This window comes from Camelus ferus, chromosome 11, assembly GCF_009834535.1.
Source record: "Camelus ferus isolate YT-003-E chromosome 11, BCGSAC_Cfer_1.0, whole genome shotgun sequence".
Lineage (NCBI taxonomy): Eukaryota > Metazoa > Chordata > Mammalia > Artiodactyla > Camelidae > Camelus > Camelus ferus.
Window position 1 is genome coordinate 64472525 of NC_045706.1, and position 23704 is coordinate 64496228.

Here is a 23704-nt window from a genome sequence, read left to right on the forward strand (position 1 = left end):
AACTCAGCTCCTCTCCACCCTCGAGGGAGCCCACCTCCCAGCCACACTGGCCAAATCACAACATACGAGCAGAAAAAACAAGTGAATGAGTGAATCAATGAAGGAACAAATCTAACAGATAAATTATTTCGTAAACAGGTGTGAGTCATGGCTGGGCACGTTTGGGAAATGGTCAGAATCCGGGCTAGGAGAGGGACGGGGCCAAGGAGGCAGTGAGATTAGACTCAGCTAAGATGCTCTGGGTTGGTCTGATGGGCACTGGGAGCCACGTGGATGCTCAGCATCAGGATGAGCCGGATGGAGCCTCGTGGATGGCCGTCCTGTGCTCACAAGACTCGGGCGAGGCGTGCAGTGCCCTCTGGCTGCCTCAGAGAGGCCAGCAGTTGGTGTTGAGCCAACAGCCAAGAGAACAACCCAGAACAAAATCACTGACCCCGGCTCAGGAAATGACTTACTGTTAACTGAGGAACCCTGCCAACTGGCAGATGTTAGGCAGAACGTGTGTGCTCACTCACACATGCACATGCGTACACCCGCTAGTGTGCACTCACAGGCAGGGACACCCTGTAGTACACATCACACACCCTGGATTTTGATGCTTTATGCCAGCTAGAGGCTGGTTTTGCAAGGGACTGTAATGTAATTTTGCTTTCAGGGAAAAAAGTACAGATCGGGGAGGCTTTACTGCAAATAACAATTTTTTTTAGAGGGATATATATAAAGGGGAACCCAGTTTTTAAAATTAATTGTGGTAAAATACAGAACATACAATTTATCATCTTAATCATTAAGTGTATAGTTTAGTGACATAAAATAAATTCACATTGTTTAGCAACCGTCACCATCATCCATCTCCAGAACTCTTCATCTTGCAACACTGAGACTGCACACCCAACCATTCAACACTAGCTCCCCACTCGCTCCAGCCCTGGCAATCACCATTGGACCTTCTGTCTCTGAATCTGACTATTCCAGGCACCTTGTATGAGTGGAGTCATGCAGTATTTGTCTTTTTGTCACTGGCTTAATATCATTTATCATGATGTCCTCAAGGTTTACCTATGTTGTAGCAGGTATCAGAATTTGCTTCCTTTTTAAAGTTGAATAATATTCATGGATTCACGGATACACCACATTCTGTTTATCCATCCATCCATCCATAGACTGTTAGGTTGCTTCCGCCTTTTTGCTATTGTGAATAGTGCTGCGATGAATGTGGGTATACAAATATCACTTTGAGACCCTGGTTTAAACTCTTTTGAGTGTATACCCAGAGGTGGAACTGCTGGATCATATGGTAATCCTATTTTTAATTTCTTGAGGAATTCTAGTGCTGTTTTTCAGAGCAGCTGCACCATTGTACATTCCCACCAAAAGGGTACAAGGGTTCTACTTTCTCCACATCCTTGCAACAGTTGTGATTTTTCTGGGTTTGTTTTTTTTTTTTTTTGATAGTAGCCATCCTGATGGTTTGAGGTGATACCACGTTGTGATTTCTACTTGCATCACCCTATTCATCAGTGATGCTGAGCATCTTGTCACGTGCTTATTGGCTGTTTCTTCTTTGAAGAAATGTCTGGTTCAAGTGCTTTGCCCATGTTTGAATTGGGTTTTCTTGCTGTTGTTGTCGTTGAGTTGCAGGAGTTTTTGTCTATTCTGGATGGTAACCCTTTATCAGACACAAGATTTGCCAGTACTTCCTCTCATTTCACAGGCTGCCTTTTCACTTTGTTGCCTGTGTCCTTTGATGTTTTAAATTTTGATGCAATACAATTTATCTATTTCTCCTTTCTTTTGCCTGTGCTTTGGTGTCATGTATGTTTTAAAGATGTGCCCACAACTCTGTCTTTAGAACCAAGGCCAAAACAGAACCAGTCAGTTCTTGGTCCCACCTGGCATCCCTCTAGCGCCGGCCTGGCTGCCTGCCACAGGCCAAGGTCCTACCCGGGCACTGCCGGTTTCTGCTGTGGTTCCCGCCTTGGCTGCTACTCACTCACAGGGCCACGGGACTCGGGTGCAGGAGAGACCTGAATGGCCTGGGGGCTCCCTGGCCATGTGGGCCCACCCTCAGTGCCAGGCTCCCAGGGTTCCTTCATTCCCAACAGCACCAACAATCAGCCGCTGATTAAGAGGCCCCCTCAGTGCACACTGTGGCACAGTGCCCAGGCCCACACAAATGTTTTAGCTTATTTTAAAGCCAGAAGGAAGAAAGAAATATAATAATGACTGTGAAATAATAAAACAGCCTGGATTATATCTGTTTTTATATCAACAGACACAAAATATAATTTTACTTTTTTATGGGGAAAGGAGCCCACAGAGGTCACAAGGCCTGAGCCCACAGTGGTTATGATGTGGCCTTGGCTCCAGAGAGTCACCTGGTACCTACAGAGAAGGCAGAGCCCAGACCGAGGCCAGCTGAGTTTGGCCCAGAGCCCCTTCCTCTGCCTGTGTGGCCATACCTCCTGCCCACGTGTGCCAAGGTGCCAACCCCAGGAGTCCCGTGTGACCACTCACTGCACCCTGCCTGGCACCTTGCTCCACAACCCAGTTCCTTTCTGCCTCCCCTGCATCAGGGGTGTTCAGAGGGCTCTGGCCTCCCCCGACCGTGGGCAGCCACCACACACATCTGTTCCCAGGTGTCTTGCTGGGCCCCCCATGCCTGGCCCCATGCCTGCAGCCTTGGCCTGCAGGTCCCATTGTCACACCCTGGCTCTGGGCTTTGAGTTCACTGTTCCCAACCTTGCCCACAGCTCCCAGGTATGTGGTCCCCTGACCTCGTCTTCTCTCCTGGGTGAGCCCCTGCCCAGCTCAACCTTTCCCCCCACATCCCAGGCCATGGTAGTCCTTCCTTCCTGAACTCTCAGAGCACTGACCTGAAGCTAACAGAAGCAGAGGCCAGCATTTCCCATGACCCAGCCCCTGCTCTGAGCACTGGTGCCTGCTCCATCACAACCTGCCAGGGGCTACTCTCATCAGCCCAAGTTCAGGTGAGGAAGCTGAGACCAGAGAGCTCAGGGGCCTGACTGCGCCCCGAGATGCGAGTGGGAGTGGCCGGTTAGGCCTCTGCTTAAGTGTGTGCCATGGTAGGAAGGTCTGCTTCCTCAGCAGCTCTGCCTGTGAGCATGGAGGCAGGCCCCTCAGGCCACCCCCACCGTGGCACTGATGGGATGTTCAGCCCCTCCCTGTGTGTGTGTGGCTATACCACCACCATTACCCAAACCCCATCACCACCACCGCCACCTACACCATCGCCACTACCGTAACCACCACTCTCACCAGAACCACCCTCACCACAGCCATCATCACCATCACCTTGGCTCCCCCACCACCTATACCATCACCTCCAGGACTCCACACCCCCCACCATCATTATCCTCACCCCCAGCCCCCAACCACCACTTACAGCCATCATCACCCTTCCCACAACCATCACTGCCACCATCACCTTCACCCCACCACCTTCACTACCACTGCCCACCACCACGTACACCATCACTCACCATCAAGCATCATCACCTTCATTCCACCCCCAACCACTGCCACCACCAGCCATTTTCACCACCATCACCATCTTCACCACCACCATCACTTTGCCAGCCATCCTGAGGCTTCCAAATGAAAGCAACTTTGGCAGGTTTGCCCCACACAAACAGTGGGAAGAAAGCTGGGTTGTAAAGACCCATGGGACCCTCACTTGTCTGATGCCTGGCACAGAGCAGTGTGAAGGGAAGGCCTGGGGAGGGTTTGAGTAACTTGATGGTCCACAGCTACCTCCCTTTGAGAGCCAGCTGCCTCTGTTCATGGGTCCTCGTCTCAGCTCAGCTGTACTCAGTCACAAGCCAAAGCCTCCTTTGGGGGAGATCTGACAGCGTGTCCCAGTCCTGATGCTGGAAACTGAAACCTCTGTCAGCAAAACCATCGAGAAAATGCTGGCCTCTGCAGCTGCATGCAACAGATGAACAGCTCAGTGTATACACTGGGTGCCCTGATATATCAGGGCCAGCTACACCCCTGGTGCCTAGCGAGGACTCCAGTCACCACTAGTGCAGCCTCAATTCCAGTCTTAAATTCCTTCCTCCTTCAATGCTGCCTGCAGGCCTCAGGGGGCAGCCTGTGCTACTGTGGCCTCAAGGCTGAGTGCCCTGCCTGGTCTGGGCTGCCCGGGCTTCCCAGAGAGACCTCTGGGGCTCTCCATGCTCCTGAGGTCTCGGTGTCACACAGAGCCCAGACCCCTGCCTGCCTGTCTAGGTCGGGGGCTTCACATGCAGCACAGATCTCAAGGGTCTTCCCACCATCATCCCTCCAGCCCCGAACCCCTCCCCTGTGTGGTCCCTGGTGGGGGGGGAGACCCAACATGGGGGTGCAGTGTCTCCCCAGACACCTATTTTTAGGGCCCTGGCTGGAACAGGGTGGCCAGCGGCCTGGAAAAACAGCTAGATGGAGGAGGAGAGACCAGAGGACCAGCCCTCGCCTCAAGGCCCCACCATCCCGGCACGCCCGCCACACTCCTCGGCATCGTTAAAAAGCTCTTCCTCGCACACCTTGCCTGAGCTCTCGCTGTTGGCCAGACACCTCGCTCTCCCCATCTAATGCTGGGAAACAGAATTCACCTCTTGCTCTCCAAGTGGAACTGTCCCCAGGGACGGGGTCTCCTGACACTGCCCACGTCCTCCATGCGGCCCTCTGCCTCGGGTGGGAAATGGGTTGGAGCACGGCTGAGGTTTGGGGGAGTGAGGTGTGCAGCTGAGGTCTGCAGCCCAGCAGCATGGGAGCCAGCAGCCCAGACTCATCCCCTCTCTGCATACAGGCTCCAGCCTTCTCTGCTCCCAGAGGCCTGGGCCCCAGGCTGTGCCCAGTACACACCCCCCACCCCCCGCGGCCACCACCCACACTTCCCCACCCGCCCACACCAGCTGCAGGGGACTTGCTCAAAGGATGGACACTCTTGCCGAAATGTGATTTCCCAGCTGCCACTGACTTAATCACCATCCTCCCTGGCAGTTCCTTCCGGCTTCTATGCAAAGGAAACTGCCAATTAGGTTACAATTAATTTCTTACCCAGGGCAAGGCCTGACTAGAAAAAGACTGGCCACCCAAGTGGCCTGCTGATGACTGTGTGCGGGTCACCAGGCCCCCTCAGCTCCAGGGCTCTGGTGCCCTGTGGCCCCAGCCAACTGTGGGTGTGCCAGCCCCAGCCTGGAGGCGACAGATCAGGACATCACCAGCTTTGACCCTGGTGCCTCTGCCTGGGCAACTGTCCCCCTCACACTCAGCAGGGCACTGTGACTCAGACTTAAACAAAGCTGTCACCCCACCTGTCTCCAGCTCCTCGAACAGAGATGGTCCTGCTCGTTTTTATCCCTACCCTCCAGCACCCTTCTCGACTATGTTCAATCTTAACTGGTAAGACTTTTAGATTCTTGAGAGACCCTGCCCTAAGTGCTTCACATGCATTGTCCCCCTTAATCAACACAACTGCCAGAGGTGGCGACGATTATGATTCCTGTCTTACCTTGGCCGAGGGCACACAGAGATTGAGCTGGGATTTCAGCCAAGGGTCCCACCTGGCCAGCATGTTTGGCCACCAGGCTCCTCTGCTCAGGGTGGCCATGCACACACATGCAGAAAAGCCAGGGCACCATGACTTGGGACTCCGGGCCACCCACCCACCTGTTTGCAGACCAGGAGGAAAATGCAACCACAGATAACTGTCTGCAGCCTCTTTCGGACCTCCTTTGAAAGGCAGGTGCTCCTAAAAGTTTCTTCATATAAGGTTGCTTCTTTTACATCGCAGTGAAATAGAGCGAGGGCGCAGGAAGGCGTGAGCAGGCAGGAGTTTGCTCAGGCAGCATCCGCCTGACAGGGACAGACACAGTAATGGTGGCTGTGTGCGCAGGCGCCCACGGATGCTAGGGGCCTGACGCGTCCAGGCCTGCTGGACACAGATGTGAGCCTGGAGGAGTCCTTCTCTTCTGTCCCCTGCTGGGTCCGAGCACCACCAAACGCTTGAGAAGGTGGATCAGGCAAAGCCCACCTTCAGCACAGTAGATGGTGACCCACAGCTTGTACCTCCTGGTGGGGGTGCTCAGGGTAGACCCTGGGGGAGCAGCACCCACACAGGGCCTGCCCACATAGGGTGATGGAAGCAAAGCCTGCGGCAGCCTGTCTATCAGACTGGGACCCACTTGCAGCTCGAGGGGCTGCTGGGAGGCCGTCCTGTGTCAAGTCTGAGAGGAATGGTGGGGGTAGGGGGTGGTCTGACACTCTCAAAGGAAGTCCCTTCTTGGACCTGGGGCTGGACAAGTTGCAGGTGCTAAAGGCCGACTATGCACCCATGCAGACCAGTGCTGGGGGCCCAGACCTCAAAGATCCCAATGTCAAGAATAAAACAGAACCCAACTCCAGGGCCGGAGTGGCTGTGTGGAGAAGGAGTCATGGCAACCAAGTCCCCAGCTGATGCCTCCCTGATGCAGGACACCTCACACCTCTCTCCAGGCCTCAGTTTCTCCATCTATAAAATGAGGGGTTGCTCCTGATGCTGAGGCTCTTTCAGAGCAGATTCTGATCCCCTCTGAGTCTAGAGGATGTCTGTGCAGGAGCATTCATGTGATGAGCTTCCTGACCAGGGGCTGAGAGTCAGGATGGTGGGCATAATGGAAATCAGGGTGGGCTTGAGCCTAAGGTGGCCCGTGGGGGGCCAAGGACATGGGGGCTGGAACAGGATTAGGACCCCACATGTCCTCCTAGGCTGCCGATGATAAGGCAAGAAGACCTGAGTCTGGATACAAAGGAGAGATTTCAGCATGATGCAAGGAGGCAGAGAGACGAGGGCAGAGCGGGGCTGGAGCCATGCTCCTTCCTGCCCCACTGTGTGGCCGGCTCGGCTCTCAGCCTGTCTGGATCTGTTCCCAGCTGTGGACTGGGACATGAACTCTTGCCTGGAAGCACTGCTGGGACAGGGCTTTGCTGGTGGAAGCCAGAGCCAGTTCTCATCCTTTCTCCCTCCCCGACTCCCGAATGAGACTTGCCTGGACCCACAAAAGCTTCCTGCTACCCCCTGATCAAGGCCTTCCCACCCCATGCTGGGCCCTGGCATTTGTGCAGCTTCTGGGTGGGGGCAAGGTGCACTGCCCTTGTACTTTCTGCTGTCTCAGGAGAATGGCTTCAAGGGATGGGCAGCATGACGTCACACAGCTGCAATTACGGTAATCAACTTATACCAGATCCACCTGATTATTTTTAGAGTCTGTATTCAGACTGAGCAAGACAGGGCAGCCCTGGGTTCCCCTCCTGCTGAGTCCTGCCTTGCCAGGTGGGCTGAGTGGGTCGCTGGTTCCTGGAACCCCCACCTTCCTCTACCTCCTGGGTCCTTCACAGGATAGTCCTCGGGCATCAGTATCTCACACACAAAACGTGACACCATTGCTTCTGGGATGTTTGAGCTCAATATGGCTTTAGAGTCCGGATCCTCTGAGAATGTCCTCAGGGTCCCAGTGGGGTCATGGTGACTCAACCCCCACAAAAGGGCATTGGATGAACCCGTGTCCTCTTCAAAAGGGACCTGGGGCTCAAGATGCTGACAGAAACGTCTCTGGATGAAAAGTGCTTCTCAACAACACTTGGTGGAGATTTGATAAAGCAAAGTAATCCCCACAACAAAAAGACACCCCACCCAATTAAAACTTGAGCAAAGGATCTGAATCCAAAGAAGATACAAATGGCCAATAAGCACTTGAAAGGTGCTCAACATCACTAATAATTAAGGAAACGCAAACCAAAACCACATGAGATATCACTTTGTATCCACTAGGAAAGATACAATTTAAAACTATAAACAAAAAATAACAAGTGTTGGTGAGAATGTGATGAAATTGGAGCCCTCATACACTGCTGGTGGGACTGTAAAATGTTTCAGTTGCTGTGGAAAACAGACTATCAGCTCCTTAAAAAAATAAAACTTGGAATTACCGCTTGACCCAGCAATTCCACTCCAAGGTATACACCTAAGAGAATTGAAAACAGGGACTCAAACAGATATTTGCACATCAATGTTCACAGCAGCATTAGTCACAAGAGCCAAAAGATGTAAACAACCCAAATGTCTACCAACGGATGAATGAATAAATAAATGTGATATATACATGAAACAGAATATTACTCACCCTTAAAAAGGAATGAGGTACTAATACATGTACATTGTGGATGTTCCTTGAAAATGTCAAGCTAAGTAAAAGGAGCCTGATACAAAGGTCAGTTTATATTAACTATCCAAAATGGACAAGTCCGTAGGGACAGATGCAGGATGGCAGTTACCAGGGCCAGGGTCGGGGAATAGGCAGCAGTGTCTAATGGGCATGGGGTTTCCTCCTGGGGTGACTGGAAGTGTTTTGGAACTACACAGAGGTGATGCCAATGCAACACTGTGAATGTACTAAATGCCACTGAATTGGTCACTTTAAAACAGTTGATTTTTATGTGATGTGAATTCTATCTCCCCCAAAAAAGTGAATTGTAATTATTTGCCACTGCATTCTCTGCCCCTGTCCCCGTGGCTAGACCCCACACAAACCCCTGCTGTACTGACCAGGAGAGGCTGACCTGGAAGAGCTGTGTGCAGGGGCACAAGTCCAGACAGGGGACCCCCAGGAGTGTGTGCAAGTGCCCCAGTGTGTGCCCCACCCCGCACCATGATCTCCTTTGTAGTCCAGCCTCTCCTGCAGAGAGAAGGACCGTGTGACTGGATTCCAGTGGACATGGGCAAAGTGCCATGGCCCCTCCAGGCTTGGCTCCACAGAGTTCTGTGCCCATCCCCGTGTACATGACTAGGCGTGTAGTGGCTGATGGGTTGGGGGTGTGGGGACAGGAGACACATGCACTGTGTTGGGACACAGAGACTGGGGGCTTGTTACCCTCAAGTACACAGCCTCTCCTGCCCTCACAGACACAGGTGGGTGGGAGGCTGCGGAAGCAAAACAGATTCAAGTAGGTCTGAGATGGAGACTTTTCAAGGCTCTGTGGTACCAATCTGCTGTCCAGCTGGATGAGTTTTCTGCAAACACCACCTGCAGATGCCCATCCGACCAGGCTCAACCAGTTCCATGTGGCAAAGCACTGCTCACAGTGCTAAGTGCATGCAATTCTGCTTCCACAGCTGAGGACACGAGGGCAGCAGCGCCCACTTCATTGCTACAGTGGCGGCTGGGAAGGAGCCCTGCTTCCCGACTCCATCCTTTCCCCTTCCCAGAGGAAGAGAGCAGACAGCAGTGGATGCCACACAGGCAAGGCTGGAAGGGCAGGATGGGGGGAGCAGGCAAGGAGAAAGCCCACTTGGGACCAGCCCCTCAGCTTCTGGGTCTTTGACCGTTTCACTGTTTCTGTGCATTTGGCTGTTTCAGAGGCAGAAAAGTTTGATGAAGAAACTCAGTAAACTCCCCGTCTCCACTCAGACTCCCATCATCACTTTGTGCACCCCCAGGTGGCCCCCCACACTCACCCGACTCTCAGGTCCTGGCACACAGAACACGTATCTTCCCAAGCATTTTCCAGGCTGTTAGTTAAAGTTTAGGAACTTACATTGTTTCTTTTCCCCTTTCTGAAAGAGTGAGAACCATTGGAATTTTCTGGCAATCCCACAGGCATGCAGAGTGGGGCGGTGCTGGCATCAGTTTTGATGTCCACTGTCTTGCCCGGGGCTTTCTAATGGTTTTAGCAGCAGAATCCTTTCAGATCAGACAGCAGGTCAGGGCCAGTGCTCAGGGCAGAGCTCAGAGGTTGGCCTCCCTCTCCTGGCCACCCTGCCCCTCAGGCACTTCTCTGGAGCCTTGGGCTCTGGAGAACCTAGATAGGAGCACCCCACGTCAGAAGAGTGAAGGCTTAAGACTGCGGTAAGGTGCAGCCTCTGAATCTGGGAGAGGGCCTAGGATCCCGGGACCCAGGTCTGCAGGGGTCTCCCCTGAGCAGGTTCCAGAACTGATCCCTGCCTGCCAGAGTGCCCCAGCCCTAGCCCAGCCCCAGGAGGCATCGCTGATGTCATGGAGAGCGTGCACCAGCTGGACCACCAGGTGGGCACACACCCCGCCAGGTGCACAGGTGACCTTTCTGCAGCAGTGCCCTGGCTGCTAAACTCTGTGGAACCACTCACAGGACAAAAGCAAACAGAGGTGTTTGCTCATGGCTGGTCACCTGCTCTCCTTGAGGGCTCAGGTGGTGCTTGAACTGCCCCCCTCAAGGTCTCATTGGCGTCATCGACCCCACATCCGTGCTTTTTAGGGGGCATCGGCTCCAATGGGGGAGGAGCTAAGTGAAAAGTGGCGCCTCTCTGCCGTCTCTCACCCCACCCCCACCTTGCCTGGGGTCTCAGAGTGGACAGCTCAGAGGGCCAGTGGCTTCACAGCCTCCAGCCTTGGGGGCTCTGAGAGGGTTCCCAGAGGCTCCCACAATTACAAAGCTGTGAGGCCAGAGCTTGATGGCAGCCCAGGCCTCGTCTGGCCCCAAAGCTCAGGGAAGGTGAATGGTGGGAGGACCAGGTGGGGATGGAGGGCAGGAGGAGGGCCCATCCACAGAGGCCCCCAGGTGGCCTAGAGCTTCCACTGGAAGAGGCCTCCATCCTCTAAGGCCCTCTGAGATGAGGTGAAGCCCTGCCTCAGGAGTCACAGCCACCCCCAATCCCCTGAACATGGGCAGGCCCTGGGCTACCAGTCTCTGCTGCTCCCGGGAAGGGAGAGAAAAGCCACCTGGGCTCTGGGAGGCCTGAGCCTTCTCACCCCTTCAAGCCCACAGGAGGGCCCTCCCCAGGCCACCAGGTCATGGCCCTCATAAGGACATCCTGGGCCTGATCTATCTGAGTCATACTGACCCCTCAGCCTTCCAGGGACTGAAGCACCCCCACCCATGAAGCATGGAAGACAGAACCTCAAAGACCCAAGGGAGGCAAATGAGAAGGAGGGAAGGAATGGGATGGTGACAGATGACCCCCAGCTGCCGTCATAGCTTGTGGCCCACAGCCAGGAGGGTCATGTTCCCTGCCTGGCTGCCCCCCATCCCCTCCCACCTGGCCCCTCAGCCTGCCTGCTTCCATGCACTGGTCTGAAATCACACACACACATTCAAGACAAGTGACCACTTTGTGCTTCCTTTACTGCCCATCTCTCCCTACGGGGGACAGCTCTGAGGTCAAAGGGACCTTCCGTTGTCTCAGCACCTACATCCCTAGCCCTGGAGAAGCTCCTTGGCAGCAGGGGGTCCCTCGGGGAGTGTCTGTGGGCTGATCACTATGACGGCTATTGTTAACTGTTAAGTCACTCATTCAGAAAAACAGTCCCCGAGGTGAGGAGGAGGAGGACATGCTTGACCCCTACACAAGGAAGTGTCCTCCCTGACTGACACCCACGGGAAGGGGGAGGGGGTCCACAGTGGAAATGTAGGCACGTCCACAGGAGGGAAGGAAGTGCCACTGGTGGGGGGGGGGGGCTTCTCCAACTCTGCCTTTTTCCCTGGGTGCCCAAATGGGCACTTTCTTCTCCCAGTCTGTCCTGGAGCCCTGGGGAGGAAGGCTTTGTCCTGGGAAGGCTCCGTCCTGGACAAGGAGACACAGCTGTACCCATGTGTCCTGAAGCCCAGCCCTGCTCCATCCCCCCAGCACAGTAGTTTCTGTCAGGTTCTGCGTCCCCAGACAGTGGACCCAAGGACCACACGCCTGGCCTACAGCACCAGCACAGAGGCCTCTTCCTGTCACGCCAGAGCACACATGCCCCAGCACACACTGCCCCCTCCCCTGGGGCCAGATTGGCAGGATCCCACCTACTGGCTGTTCCTGGACCCACAAGACTCCCAGATACCAGTGAAAGCGCCAGTCCTGCCTGAGAAACCAGCCAAGATCCCCAGAGGGGCTCCTGTTTCAGGTGTCAGAGCACAGAGCCACACTTGCTGCCCATACCTGGGCCAGGCTGTCCCCAGGGCCCTGAGGAGTAGTCACTGGTGGATGAGTGAACTCAGGGCCACCTTCCCCTCTCAGGACTCCTCCTCAGCCCAACCCCTGGTCCCCACCACTGGCCCAGAGAAGGGGCTTGCTGAAAGCGAGGAGACCAGGGGCGAGGAGTCACTAAGTCCTCTCCTAAGTCACTAAACTGAGGCTCAAGTCCACAGGCTGTGAGAGCCTCTGTTTCCTTACCTGTGAAATGGGAAAACAAGGCCACTTCCCTCAGGATTTCAGGAGGATACAGGGAGCCAGCAGACAGGTAATGCTCAGCCCAAGACAGGCAGGCCCTGAGGCCCCTGTGGGCTGGCTGCTGCCGGCATCGGCCAGTTCAGACCAGGAGACCTTCCAGTTCAGACCAGGAGACCATGGAAAGGAGTCCTCGCTGAGGTCACAGAGTGGGGAAGGCCTCAGGGGAGGCAGCAGCTTCCTGGCCCTCCCTTCCCCTTGGCACCCCAGGCTCCATTTTAACAGATACCATCATTTTTCATTAGTTTTCTCCTCCCCTGGCTAAATGGCCATTAGCTCCCTATTAGGTGACAGCATCCCATTTTCTTCACACCACCGAGGAAACAGTGATTTACTTAGCCACCCCTAAAGCAATTCTGCAGAATAAAGGCAATTTAGCAATGGTCTCAATAAACTTCACCATTTGCTCTCTGCTTACAGACCCCACCCTTAGGAGCCCACCAGCTGACCCAGCCCCTCAGGCCCTGGGTGGGTTGGGCCCTGCTAGGGCCCAGAGCAGCCAGCCTGGGACAAGGGCTGCTCCCAGAGGCCAGACGCGCTTAGTGGGTTGGGGTGGAGGAGAAAGAAGGCTGGGCCCAGGTAAGCCTGGTGAAGCAAGACATGTCTTCCACGAGTCCCTGGTCAAAGAGAGGAGGGGCCAAAAGAGGCAGAAAGAAGTCGGCAGAACAGCCTTCCTGGCTGAAGGGCTTGCTCCAGCATCTGCTGGTCCACGAAGAGGTGGTACACCCAGGCCCAACCACAGCCTGGGGAGAGGGCCTCCTAAGTGATGGCCATCTTCCCTTCTTCAGTACCTGGGGTGAGAGGGACTGAGAGGCCCAGAGGATGCGTGCACAGGCAGAGGGAAGGCCTTTCTTTCCCCATGGCCAAAGGTGCTGAGCAAAATGGAACCCAAGAAGCCAGGCCAGAAAGATGAGAGAGTGAGGCCTGGTGAGGAACAGCAGAAGGTCAAGGAGATGCCGTTGGGTGAGGGGTCAGCCTGAGACATTCTGGGGAAACCCCAGAAGCTGGGACTCAGTCTCCTAATCCATGCAACAGGATGCCTTTACCTGCACTGGAGCAGCACAAGACCAGAATCTCTTCTGAGAACAACTTTCAGAGGCAAGTGCTTCAGCTCTGGTTCAAGGACAGCCAGGGTTGATGGGCTGTGCTCCTGAGTGTGACCGGGGAAGGGCAGGTGTCCCGGGGTATACAGGCGGGGGTTCCAGTGTGTGTGAGTGGCAGAGAGAGGGGCTGGGTTCCCTGGGTGAGGGTGGAGTGTGAGGGGACAGGCTGTGCTGTGTGAGTGGATGTGTGTCCACTGGCCTCATGATCACATATCCTTGAGAAAGGGCAGAGTGTGTGTTAGTGATGACCAAGAGTGAGTGTGAGAGCGTGTGAGCATGGATTCAAGGCTATGTGTGTGTGCGTGCGTGTATGTGAACGCATGGATACCAGCCTGTGAGTGAGGAGTCCTGCCCTGATCTGGGAGTCTGTGTCTGGGCTGGCACCTCTTTCTGAAGGCATGTGCACTCCCACACAATGAGGGTGTGTACGCGTGGAGGGGGCAGGACTTGGGGTTTGCTGATGTCTCATGACCTTGCTCTGAGCATCCCTGGGTCCACCTCTGCCTGCCCTGAGGCAGGGCGGTTCCCTCCCTTGCATTTCCAGTCTAGGCCACTGCCTCTTCATCTGGGCTGCCTCCTTACCCTACTCCCTCAGTTCCCCAGCACAGAACGGAGCTTCCAGTCTTGGGGAGGTATCTGGTCCAGTAGGGGAAGGCTTTCATTCTCTTGAGACCCAGCCCATCCCCCAGGCAACAGGCCCAGCCACTGAAGGGCTGCATCCACAAGAGGGCGCCCGGAGGCCGAGCTGCTCCCAGCCTGGCAGGGCTCACCGGTAGCCGTCTGGGGCGGTTCACTGAAAGGCAGGCTCCCCAGCTCCAGGATTGCTTCTCCGTGAGGGGTGCCTGCGGGCCTCTCCAGAGGCCTAGCTGCCTCCTCCTGGGTACTGCGGGACCACCTCTCCCCTCTTAGTGCCTCTAGTCGCGGTTTCTCACTCATCCCAAGGGAAGGGTGGGTAGGGCAGGGACTCACTTTCCCTGAATTGGAGAGCCTTTTTTTTTGACCACCCAACTCCATGGGTCCGGGGAGAGGAAAAGCTCTCCTGCATTCCTGTCAAGTGTCACAGGCCCACCCTCACAGTACACCCCCACCCCCCCAACCTTGTCCAGGCCCCCACAGCCTTGCTTGGCACCCTTGCTATGCCTAGGGCTGTGGAGAGGCACAGGGGAACCATACTGACTTCAGGCACACATGACACCTCCCAACCCCCAACTACAAAGTTGCAACCCAGAGTTACAAGTGGTCTTCAGAACACCTTGTTTGTGTTTACTTCTGCCCTGCATTCAACCTCCTCCTGCCTTTCCCCTAACAGCACTGTGACCCTCAGAGTCCCAATGCTGGAAACAGACTCTTTCCTCCATTCTTTCCCAGTGCAAGGAAAGGGTTTCTGCTCTGCCTTCCCTATGATGGATTGGAGACCCATTCTGGCTTCGGCATCTGTCTCTTGAGCCCAGGATCCAGTCACACAAGCGAAGCCTTGGGCAGGCATGTGAACCCAGAGTCTGTGCAGGACCAAAGGCTAGAAGCAGGGGACTACGGCCTCCTCCGATCCCAAAGGCCACAGGGAGAGAAAGCCCTGTGTGAGGAGTCAGGGAGGGTGGTCGGCTCCTTCTCTCTGGGAGGGAAACTTGATGTATAAATAAGCCCTTCAGAAAGGGATCAAGTTAGGGACAGTTCAAGGGGAACTAAAATTCATGGCCAAGGAGGGTCAAAGATTCACAGCCTTGGAGTTCATTCATTCTGACAGTTTGGGGGTGGGGGCGGTGACCAGCTTTTGCAAGGCCACATCTAATCCTCCCAGCACCGACCCTGGTGGCACACAGCCCTAGCCCACTCCAAGATGGTCAAAAGCGCTTAGTAAAGGTTGGCTCAGAGCCATCGAATGGTCTCAAAGGCCACACCTTCAGGTGCCCACGCCTGGCAGCGGCGTGGGACTCTGAGGCTGCGGAGGGACGGGAGCCACGGCGAGCCCTCAGCCGGCTGCGCTGGGTCAGCCTGAGCAGGCCCTCGAGGGCAGCATCCTTAAGAAACCACAGGGTTTTTGCTTTTTTAAGGACTAGGGCGGCAAAAACGCGCAAGGGAAAAGCGATCTTTTAAAAAAAGAGCAGATCCTCTCCGCGTACCGCGACGAGTCAGGGCGTCGGAGCTGGAGGAGGAATGCACCGACGTGGAGTGCTAAAAGAAAACCAGGACAGAGCAATCTTTTGCAGAAACAGAACTGCCCAAGTCGCCAGCTTTCTAGCTACCTCACTCGTCCTCCCCTACTTGCACCGAAACGGCAAGATCCGTTCGGTTCGCTCCAAGACGTGGCTACGGTGAGAGGCGCAACCAGGCTGGGGCGCGCGGCTGCGACTCCGGCCCTGGGCACCGACCCTGGCCGCCTGGCCCGCATCCCGCTCCGACCTGCGTCCAGCTCTGTCTCGAGACCCGCCCAGCCTGGGGCCCGAGGCGCCCTGCCCGCCACACCACCTCGCTCCCAGCCGAGCCCAGGCAGCCGGCAACTGCGCAGCCCGCTGCCGGCCGCAAACAGAAAGGCGTTTCCGAACGCGTCCACTCCGCCGCTCGGCGCGCGGCGCCAACTTCGCCACGGCAGCTGCGGGCACCAGTCCCCGGCAGGACTCACCTTCTCCGAGCAGCGGCAGCAGCAGCAGCAACCGCAGCCCCACGGCGACGGCCGTCACCTTCGCCATCGCCGGGGCCGCAGCAAGAGGGATGGTGACTTGGACTGGAGGTCTCGGTGGCGGGGTGCGGCGCTCAGCCGGGCCGCCCCATGCCCGCCTGGGACGCGGGGGACTCGGCGGACACTGCCGGAGCAGAGCGTCGGGGCGCGGGCTCAGGGGTACTCTAGGATGCTGTGCACCGGGCTCTGGTCGCGGGACTGAGGTGGGGCGCGCGCGGGCTGCGCCCGAGGAGCGGGCAGGGGCGGGGCGGGGCGGTGAGGGGGGCGGGGCGGGGGCGGGGCGGGCGGGGCCAGGGTGCAGGCGGGGTGTGGGGGTAAGGGCGGGTCGGGGGGTACCCACACCGACGGTGCCAGTGAGGCTCCCGCGGGGCGCGGGTTAGGAGACCGGTGCTGATCGCGGGGTGCGGGCCGGGTGGGGTGCAGTAGCAGCGAGGTGCGGGACGCGGGGTGCCTGCCTGCCAGCCGCAGCCTCAATCCGCGCATCTCCGCAGGCACAATCACTCTTTCTCAGCCTATGAGCCCGCTCACGGTTTCTGCGCTTCGACCTTCCCCGCTGCCCAGAGAGGGCAGGGAAACCACGCGGGGGTGCTAGGTCTGGGCAGAATGGCTGGGGGTCCGAGCGGACAAGGAGACTAGGCGGGCACCTCGCCTCCGAGCTCCAGGCACGGCGCGCATCCTCCGCCATTTCTCAGAGAAGGCAGGCGCGGTGGGAGCGCGGCCTCTCTAGGGGCCGGTGGCGAGAGGAGGGGAAGAGCCGGGAGAGGAAAGGAGAGCCGGAGCGCTTTCTGCGCACTCCAGGGGCCAGCCTGGCATGTGGCTTACAATGTCCTGCGGTCTCCCTAGGGGTGTCCTAGAGCTAGTTTGTGAACCCCTCTCTTAGGACTGGTCTAACCAATGAGAGCAGGCAACCGACTCTGGGCGCATCTTTCAAAGACACCTTGCCCTGGTGTCTTGAAGGCTTGAATGGGGTGCCCCCTCTTCCCCACCAAACAGAAGAACTCTTAGGGCGTGGGGCTGACTGGGATAGCAGAGCAAGTGACAGGGAAGAACTGGAGACCAAGATTTAATTTTTGCCCTAAGAAATGATGCCCATAAACACATCCCGTCCTAAAAAGGGAAGACTAACATGGGGCGTCCTGGGGTGAGGTTGGAGGTGAGTGAGTTCTAGGCCTCTATGGGAACAGTCCACTCTTTTCCTCCTGCCCCCAGCTGCCTCTGAAGGTCTGGCAGGCCACCTAGGCACAGAGGCAGAGAAGCCCATGGGTTCTTGGGGTGGGAGGGTCCAGGGCACCTAGGCCTGGGATGCTCCTACTTCAGTGCCTCTTCTTCCTGCTGTGCACAGCGCCCCACCCTCTTGCCTGGCTGAGCTCAGGGATGAATAAGAGCTGTGCACATCACTCTGCAGATATGAAGTCAAAGTGAAGTCACCCTGGCAGGCAGGAGGAGGAGCTGCCAAGACAGGCTGGCTGGGGGCTCTGCCAGCTGAGATGTTCAGAGCCAGCCTGCTGGCGGGAGGCCAGGGCACAGTGCTACCAGCTCAGGAGAGCCACCCTGCGGCCATTGGACCTTGTGTTGCCTGCCTTACACTTTTGGGGTTTCAGGCCCTTGGATTTATGGGGCTGGAGTTGGCCAGGGTGGGCTCCCTTGGGTGTAGACAGGCCCTGCCTCTGGTGCTAATAATATCTACCAAGGCTGCACATTCAGACCTATGAACAAGGAAGGGGCCTGAGTAGGAAAGGAGAGCCTGAGGGGAACTTCTTTGTTACAAACAGGCTCCTATGGCAAGAGGATGCAGAAGGAAGAAGAGTGGCCTGGCCCATTCTTCCAGCCAGCCCCACCCTTGTGCCTCCCAGGGACTACCCTGGCCAGGCTTTGGCTGACACTGGACAGGCTGGATGTCTGGTTGTGCTGTGTAATTGCCTCAAGGGCCCAATGGAGATTGTGCTCCTGCCTGGGTCCCCTTGGGCTCTTCCACCCTCTCTCCACCACCACCCTTGGGGGTCTTGAGTGGACATCTGACACTATGGTGGGGGCATTGCCATCTTCTTAGGAAAAGGTTTGGGGACCCTTATATGTGTACCCCTGTAAGTGTGTGCACCTGTGTTCACATACATGGATGTGGGTGTATACCCTTCCCCACGTGCATGCCTAGAGACCTGATCAGGGGACATTCAGGAGAGCACAGAGAGCACTGGGCTTGCTGGCCTGGGAACTACAGGGAGGGGAGTGACTCTGCCCTGCCTGGGCTTAGACACTGGCTCAAGATCCAGAACATCAGGCAGCAGGAAGGAGCTTCCTCACCCTGGAGGAAATGGATGTGGCCTTACAAGTGGAGTTCAGAGACCAAGCTGGGGTAGAATCCGAAGGTGCCAGTCTGTGATTCCTGGGAGGCCCCTTTCTTTACTTCTCTTTGTCCTAGGCGCTCCGGGACAGTTACACAAGACAGTCTAAAGCAGTTTCTTGCTCCCTGTCTTGGCTTCCCCTAGTCATGCCTCTCTGAGTCTCAGTTTCTTGGAAGGAAGAGTGAGGATGAAAAGGGAGTACATGTGAGGGTAGAGCTCAGTGCCAGGCACACAGTAACTGCTCAATAAATCATAGCCATCCTTGCCCAGGCTGAAGACTTGGCTCTAGCCTTAGCCTTGCCCTGACCACACTGTTGAGGTGTGTGGGCTCCCACAGGCAATGAGAAGCTCTCTGGGAGCTGGGGTGGGGGCACATCACAGTGCTATCAGTGCTCCCGTCTTTTATCAATATGTTAGATTCCTGGGTCTCACTTCCATAAAAGTCCACATTAAAAAAAAGTTCCCCAAAAGATTGTGATGCTTTGGAGTGAGTCAGACCTGAGTTTGAATTTTGTCACTTCTAGTAAAGTGACATTGTACCAGTCACTTTACCTCTCTGAACCTCTGCTTTGTCTTCTGTAAAATAGAGGCTGAAATAGTCCCCATCCCTCCCATGACTGTGAGGAATGACCAAAATAGTGTGTGTAAGGTCTAGCCCCCAGCACAGGGTACACAGCTCAGTGGGCAGGTGGCTCACATGTTGTCCCTGCAATGTTCCTTGCTTCTGATCAGGTGAGGCCTCCCTGGAGCCCCTTGGGTCTGGCCCAAAAACACAGCACAAGGAAGGGAGCATGGAGGTCAAAGCCAGTGTAGACGTGGATCCCAGCAGGCTTGCCCAGGTTGGGTGGAGCTGCTGCTGGGGGTAGGAGGTGGGACGGGATGCTCTGCGACCATGGACCCAGGTAGCTGTGGAGACTTAGGGAGGTCCAGGCGGGTCCAATGGTGCTAAGAAGGCCAGCCGTTAGGAGTGAGGCTGGGTGCAGGGACAGGAAACCTTGGCCCTGGGGGGCCTTGCAGGGAAGGGGAAACAGTCAGGAGCAAGCACAGCTCAGTCATTGGGGCACTGGAAGGCCAGGCGGCATTCCTGGAACTACTGATTGAGGCATTTCAGGCCCTTGCCTGGGGCCAGATGTGGTCAGAGCAGGTTTGGGAAGGGGTCTCAGTCCCTCCTGCAGGCAGTGTGATGCAGGGGCTGGAGGCACAGACTTTGAGGCTGACTGCATGCTGTTAGCTGACTGCTCAGTGCCTCAGTCTCCCCTCTGTAAATGGGGGTAATAATTGTACCTACCACTGCACTCTGCTGCTTCAGTGGGGTGTTGAGGTGGAGGCAGGTCTGTCACCTGCCCTTCCTTGTCCCCCATGGCTTGCCGTCCTCCAGGAACAGCTGCAAGGGCAGCCAATGCCCACCAGCTGGCTCTCAGGGCCCCACAGTGGGGCTCCCTGCCCCTCCAGTGTCAAATATGCTATCCCCATAACACACTCACGATACGCCAGGCTGGGCTCCCAAGGGGTGGCCCAGGGGTGCTCTTCATGTAACTCTGTACCTCATATGCACAGCTGGTGTTTGCAGACAGGGCCTCAGCCTGGCTGGTGAGAGGCTCTTCCCTTGGGCCTGACAAGGAGCTGGTACCTGAGTGGAGCCAGTTTTTCTCCTCTGCATTTCCTGCCCCACCTCTCTTTCCTCCCTTACTTCCTCCGCTCTCCCTTTCTCCTTCTTCCCCACCTCCTTTCTCCCTTCTCTGAAAGAATCTCTTCTCCAGTCCTTTCCCTCAGTGCAAGAACCAAGCTAGTTGCATCAATGAGGCCTCAGGGTCTTCATCTGTAAAGTGGAAATAGTAATACAGTGACTGCCTGGCAGTGATGTGAGGCTCAGCTCAAATGAAGCATTTGGCAGGAGTTTCTGGCTCCCTAGAAAGTGAGCATCTTTCTTGCTCTTCTTTCAGGGTCCTCTGAAGTCCAAGGAGCTGTGTGGGTGGTAGGCTAGTGGTATGGTGTGAAGGTTGCAGGTGGGCTCTGGCTTGTATCCCGGCTGTGTCTCTGGGCTGGGTAACCTCAGCTTGTTCCCAGTGTGTCTGGGCTTCAGCAAAGTGGAGTTCCATCCACCCAAGTGCCCGAGGACAAGTCAGTCCTCGGCAGTCAGTATGAGCTGTCATCATTATCACTGATTGTCATCCACTGTAGAGGCTGAGGCCAAGAGGCCAAAGGGGTCAGCGGGCACTTGCTAAGGTAGCACAGAAAGCTGGTGGTCTCTAAAGCCAAGCTGTCTGCTTCCCTCAGCTCTGGCTTCCCACTTACATAGGTAAGGAGTCACACCCTGTATGGGGATGGCAGCCAGTGAGGCTGGCCTGCAAGAGCCTACTAACCTGTCTCTCACCTGCCCCCCACCCCCCATCACATGACCTGCAGCTTTCTCAGTGGAAGGAGAGAGAGCCCCGGAACCCCAGAGTCCTCTTTGCTGCAGCAGCGCTTATGTGAGAGTGTAATTACACACTGAGGAGTGGTGGGTTGATTAATGTTCAAGCCCCACCAGGCATTGGGGGCTTTGCTCCCACACAGTCCCCAGCCTAAGGGTACCGCTGGCCCGAGGCCACCGAAACCTGATGGGGCCTCAGGCTTGGCAGTGCCCACCTCTTGCATCAAGGACACCAAAGAGAAGGCCCAGTCTGGCTCCCAAGCAAGCCATGGAGAGCTCAGTGAGCTCGAATTGGCCAGTCCAGCTGATACAGCCTGAATGCTTTTTAGAAAAAACATCTCCCAAGGCAGTTTCATAATCTGCCTTGTAATGCAGATTTAGACAAGTTTTTACGAATGCACTTTTTAAAATAGGTCTTAATGGATCCTTTGCAGTAGTTACAGTCCATTGTGTAAATGCAAACAGAAGGCTTTTTGAAAACATGTATTATTGATCAGAAAGGCAGCAGCAATTAGAAGCCAGTGTGTCATATCATTCAACACACACTTCCTATACTGCCCTGCTGGTGCTCACTCATAACTTTCTGACAAATTATCCTGTCACTAGGCAGCCTTTTCTTTTCCTTTTTGCTTGTGGAAGCCAAGATGGACCTCCCCATTGGTTATTAGCTAGAGGTGGGTGAAAAATTAAGCTTACCTTTGCCATCGCAAAACCTATTTACGACTTCTCCGGTTTCAAGCTGAAACGGCGAAACCTTCAGGGAAGATGGATGATGCTTCTCTATTCGGTCTATGGCCCACAGTGAAAAAACAGAACAAAACAAAACTGGTGGCAGGTAGCATGTGCTGTGGGAGGGCTGAATCACAAAATCAGGGAGGTGTGAGCTGGAAGCCCCGCTTTGGGGAAGGATGCTTAATGAGTGTCCACAGGAAGGGGCCCCAAACATCCCTTTCCAGCCATGGACCCTAAAACGATCAACTAGCATAAAGTGGAGACTTGTTTTTGCTAAAACTCATATTTCGCTCTATCTGTCATCCGAGCTGCACATTCCCATTCACGCTTCCTCTTGCAAAAGCTCGTTTATTTAACAAACATTTGCTGGGTGCTTACTGTATTCCAGGCACAATTTTCAGCGAGGGAGACATTACAGTGAACTCAACGAAGACCTTACTTTTGTGGTGTTTCTCACAGTCACCAACACAGAAGGCACATATGCACTGCCTTGGAAAGTGACCCCAGGTGGGGAGGGACCCAGGGCAGGGCCCTGTCAGGGCTGGATGCCCAGGGAAACTGACTTTGGGCAAAGAAGACGGAGCTGTGGGGTCAGTGCTGCCCACAGGGAGCAGGGAGGGGACAGGACGGGCCCTGGAGTTTCCTACACTTGGAATGAGGCCCCTGCAGAGAGGAGGGGCTGTCTTTTGTCTCCCCATGAGAGCATCTCCTGGACATCCTCACCCCTCTGGAAGCTGCTACTCTGATCGCTGAGAGGATTATAGCCGGCAGAATCTGCAAAGTGAGCACTCTGGCCTGGGCAGTCTTTTGGAGCTGAAAAAACCTGCTGTGCTCTCAGCATGCTGACAAGTAGGAAGTTCATTGACTTAATGCCCTGTAATGGCTTCCAAAGTCTCCTTGCCCAGGATGGGTTGGGCTGCAGCTCCAGGCACAGCATGCAACTTCTACATCCATCTCAGGCCTGCGGGTGCTGAGGCGGTGTGCTGTGAACTGGAGGGGTCTGGGAGAAGGGGGCCAGCAACCCCCTGTGGGAAGGCACAGAGTTTGAGGGCGTAGCCTGGGAGGCTCCCCCAGCCCCCAGTGTTTGCAGACAGACAAGAGCAATAGGGCACTTACTTGTCTCCCTCTCCCCATTTCCCCGCCCCCGACCCTGCAAATGCCCCAGAAGACCTTACTCAGCTATTTCAAGCCCCCAGGGGTAGGGGGGCTCCTGATCTCAAGAAGATCAAGGGTGCCCTCATTGCTTCCTCTCCAGCATCTCCCTAAGGTCACTACCTGAGCCTAGGTCTAGCTGGGGCTCCCAGCCTTGCTGCAGGCCGCTTATACAGGCCAGATGGGGCCCCTCCCTGCTTGCTGAGAAGTTTGCCAGCCTGGCCTTCATCCCCTAGAACAGTGCTGTCCAGTGGAACTTTCTGCAATGGTAGTAACTTCCCATTCCGCACTCTCCGATGTGATGGCCACTAGCCAAGTATGGCTCTTGAGCACTTGAAATGTGGCTAGTGTGACTGAGGAACTAAATTTTTAATTTTACTGAATTTATAGTAATGTAAAATTAAGTAGTCATAAGTGGCTGGTGTATTTACTGGGCACTGAAGCTCTAAGAAACACCTCCCCAGCCTCTCCCTGGGGATCCCGGGGGCTGGGCAGGCTTCTCGCCCAAACCCCACCCCACCCCTACTGGAATGAGAGCAGAGAAACCAGAGCCTGCTGGGTCGCCCTCCCCAGTGGGCTCTCTGATCCAGCAGCTTCCACTCGCTTTCCTGGTGGTTTGAAGATGCCATAGCGCCCCTGAAGAGAGTGGAGAATGGCGGCGTGGCTGGGGTTCACTCTGGGCATGCGCTCTTGCTATGGGGCATCTTCTGTTTCCCTCTGGGCCTAGCCCCAAGCCTGCCCACGCCTCCTGAAACCCCTGCCTCCTGCTGGCTGGTGTGGTGAAGGCTGCAGGGCCCTGCTCTCTGGGGCCTCTTTGGAAAAGGGCTGATGAGTTCGTGCATATTAAGATGTGGTGATGAAGGGCTGCCAGGGGACGCCGTGCAGCAGCCTAAGACCCAAGGGCCTGCTCGCTAGTGCGGGGAGCTCAGCACCTGGCCCCTCTCCAGAGCCCTCGCCCTCTGCTCCCAAGCCACCTGACCTCCAATGGCCCCAGACTCCCCAGGTGCTCTCTGGGTTGCTGACCTCCAGCGGCTGTTCCTTCTGCCTGGAAAGCTCTTC

At 55.7% G+C, this 23704-nt stretch overlaps 1 protein-coding gene across 2 annotated transcripts in view; it reads right to left on the reverse strand.

The window, feature by feature from the left end:
- Nucleotides 1-16220, reverse strand: part of RET (ret proto-oncogene) — a 73280-nt gene extending 57060 nt beyond the window's left edge. For both annotated transcript variants that reach the window (XM_032491770.1, XM_032491769.1), the window contains exon 1: nucleotides 15950-16220. In XM_032491770.1, coding sequence (XP_032347661.1) covers nucleotides 15950-16016 — 67 coding nt within the window. In that variant the 5' untranslated portion in view covers nucleotides 16017-16220. The remainder of the gene's footprint in view (nucleotides 1-15949) is intronic.
- Nucleotides 16221-23704: the final 7484 nt, after the last annotated feature.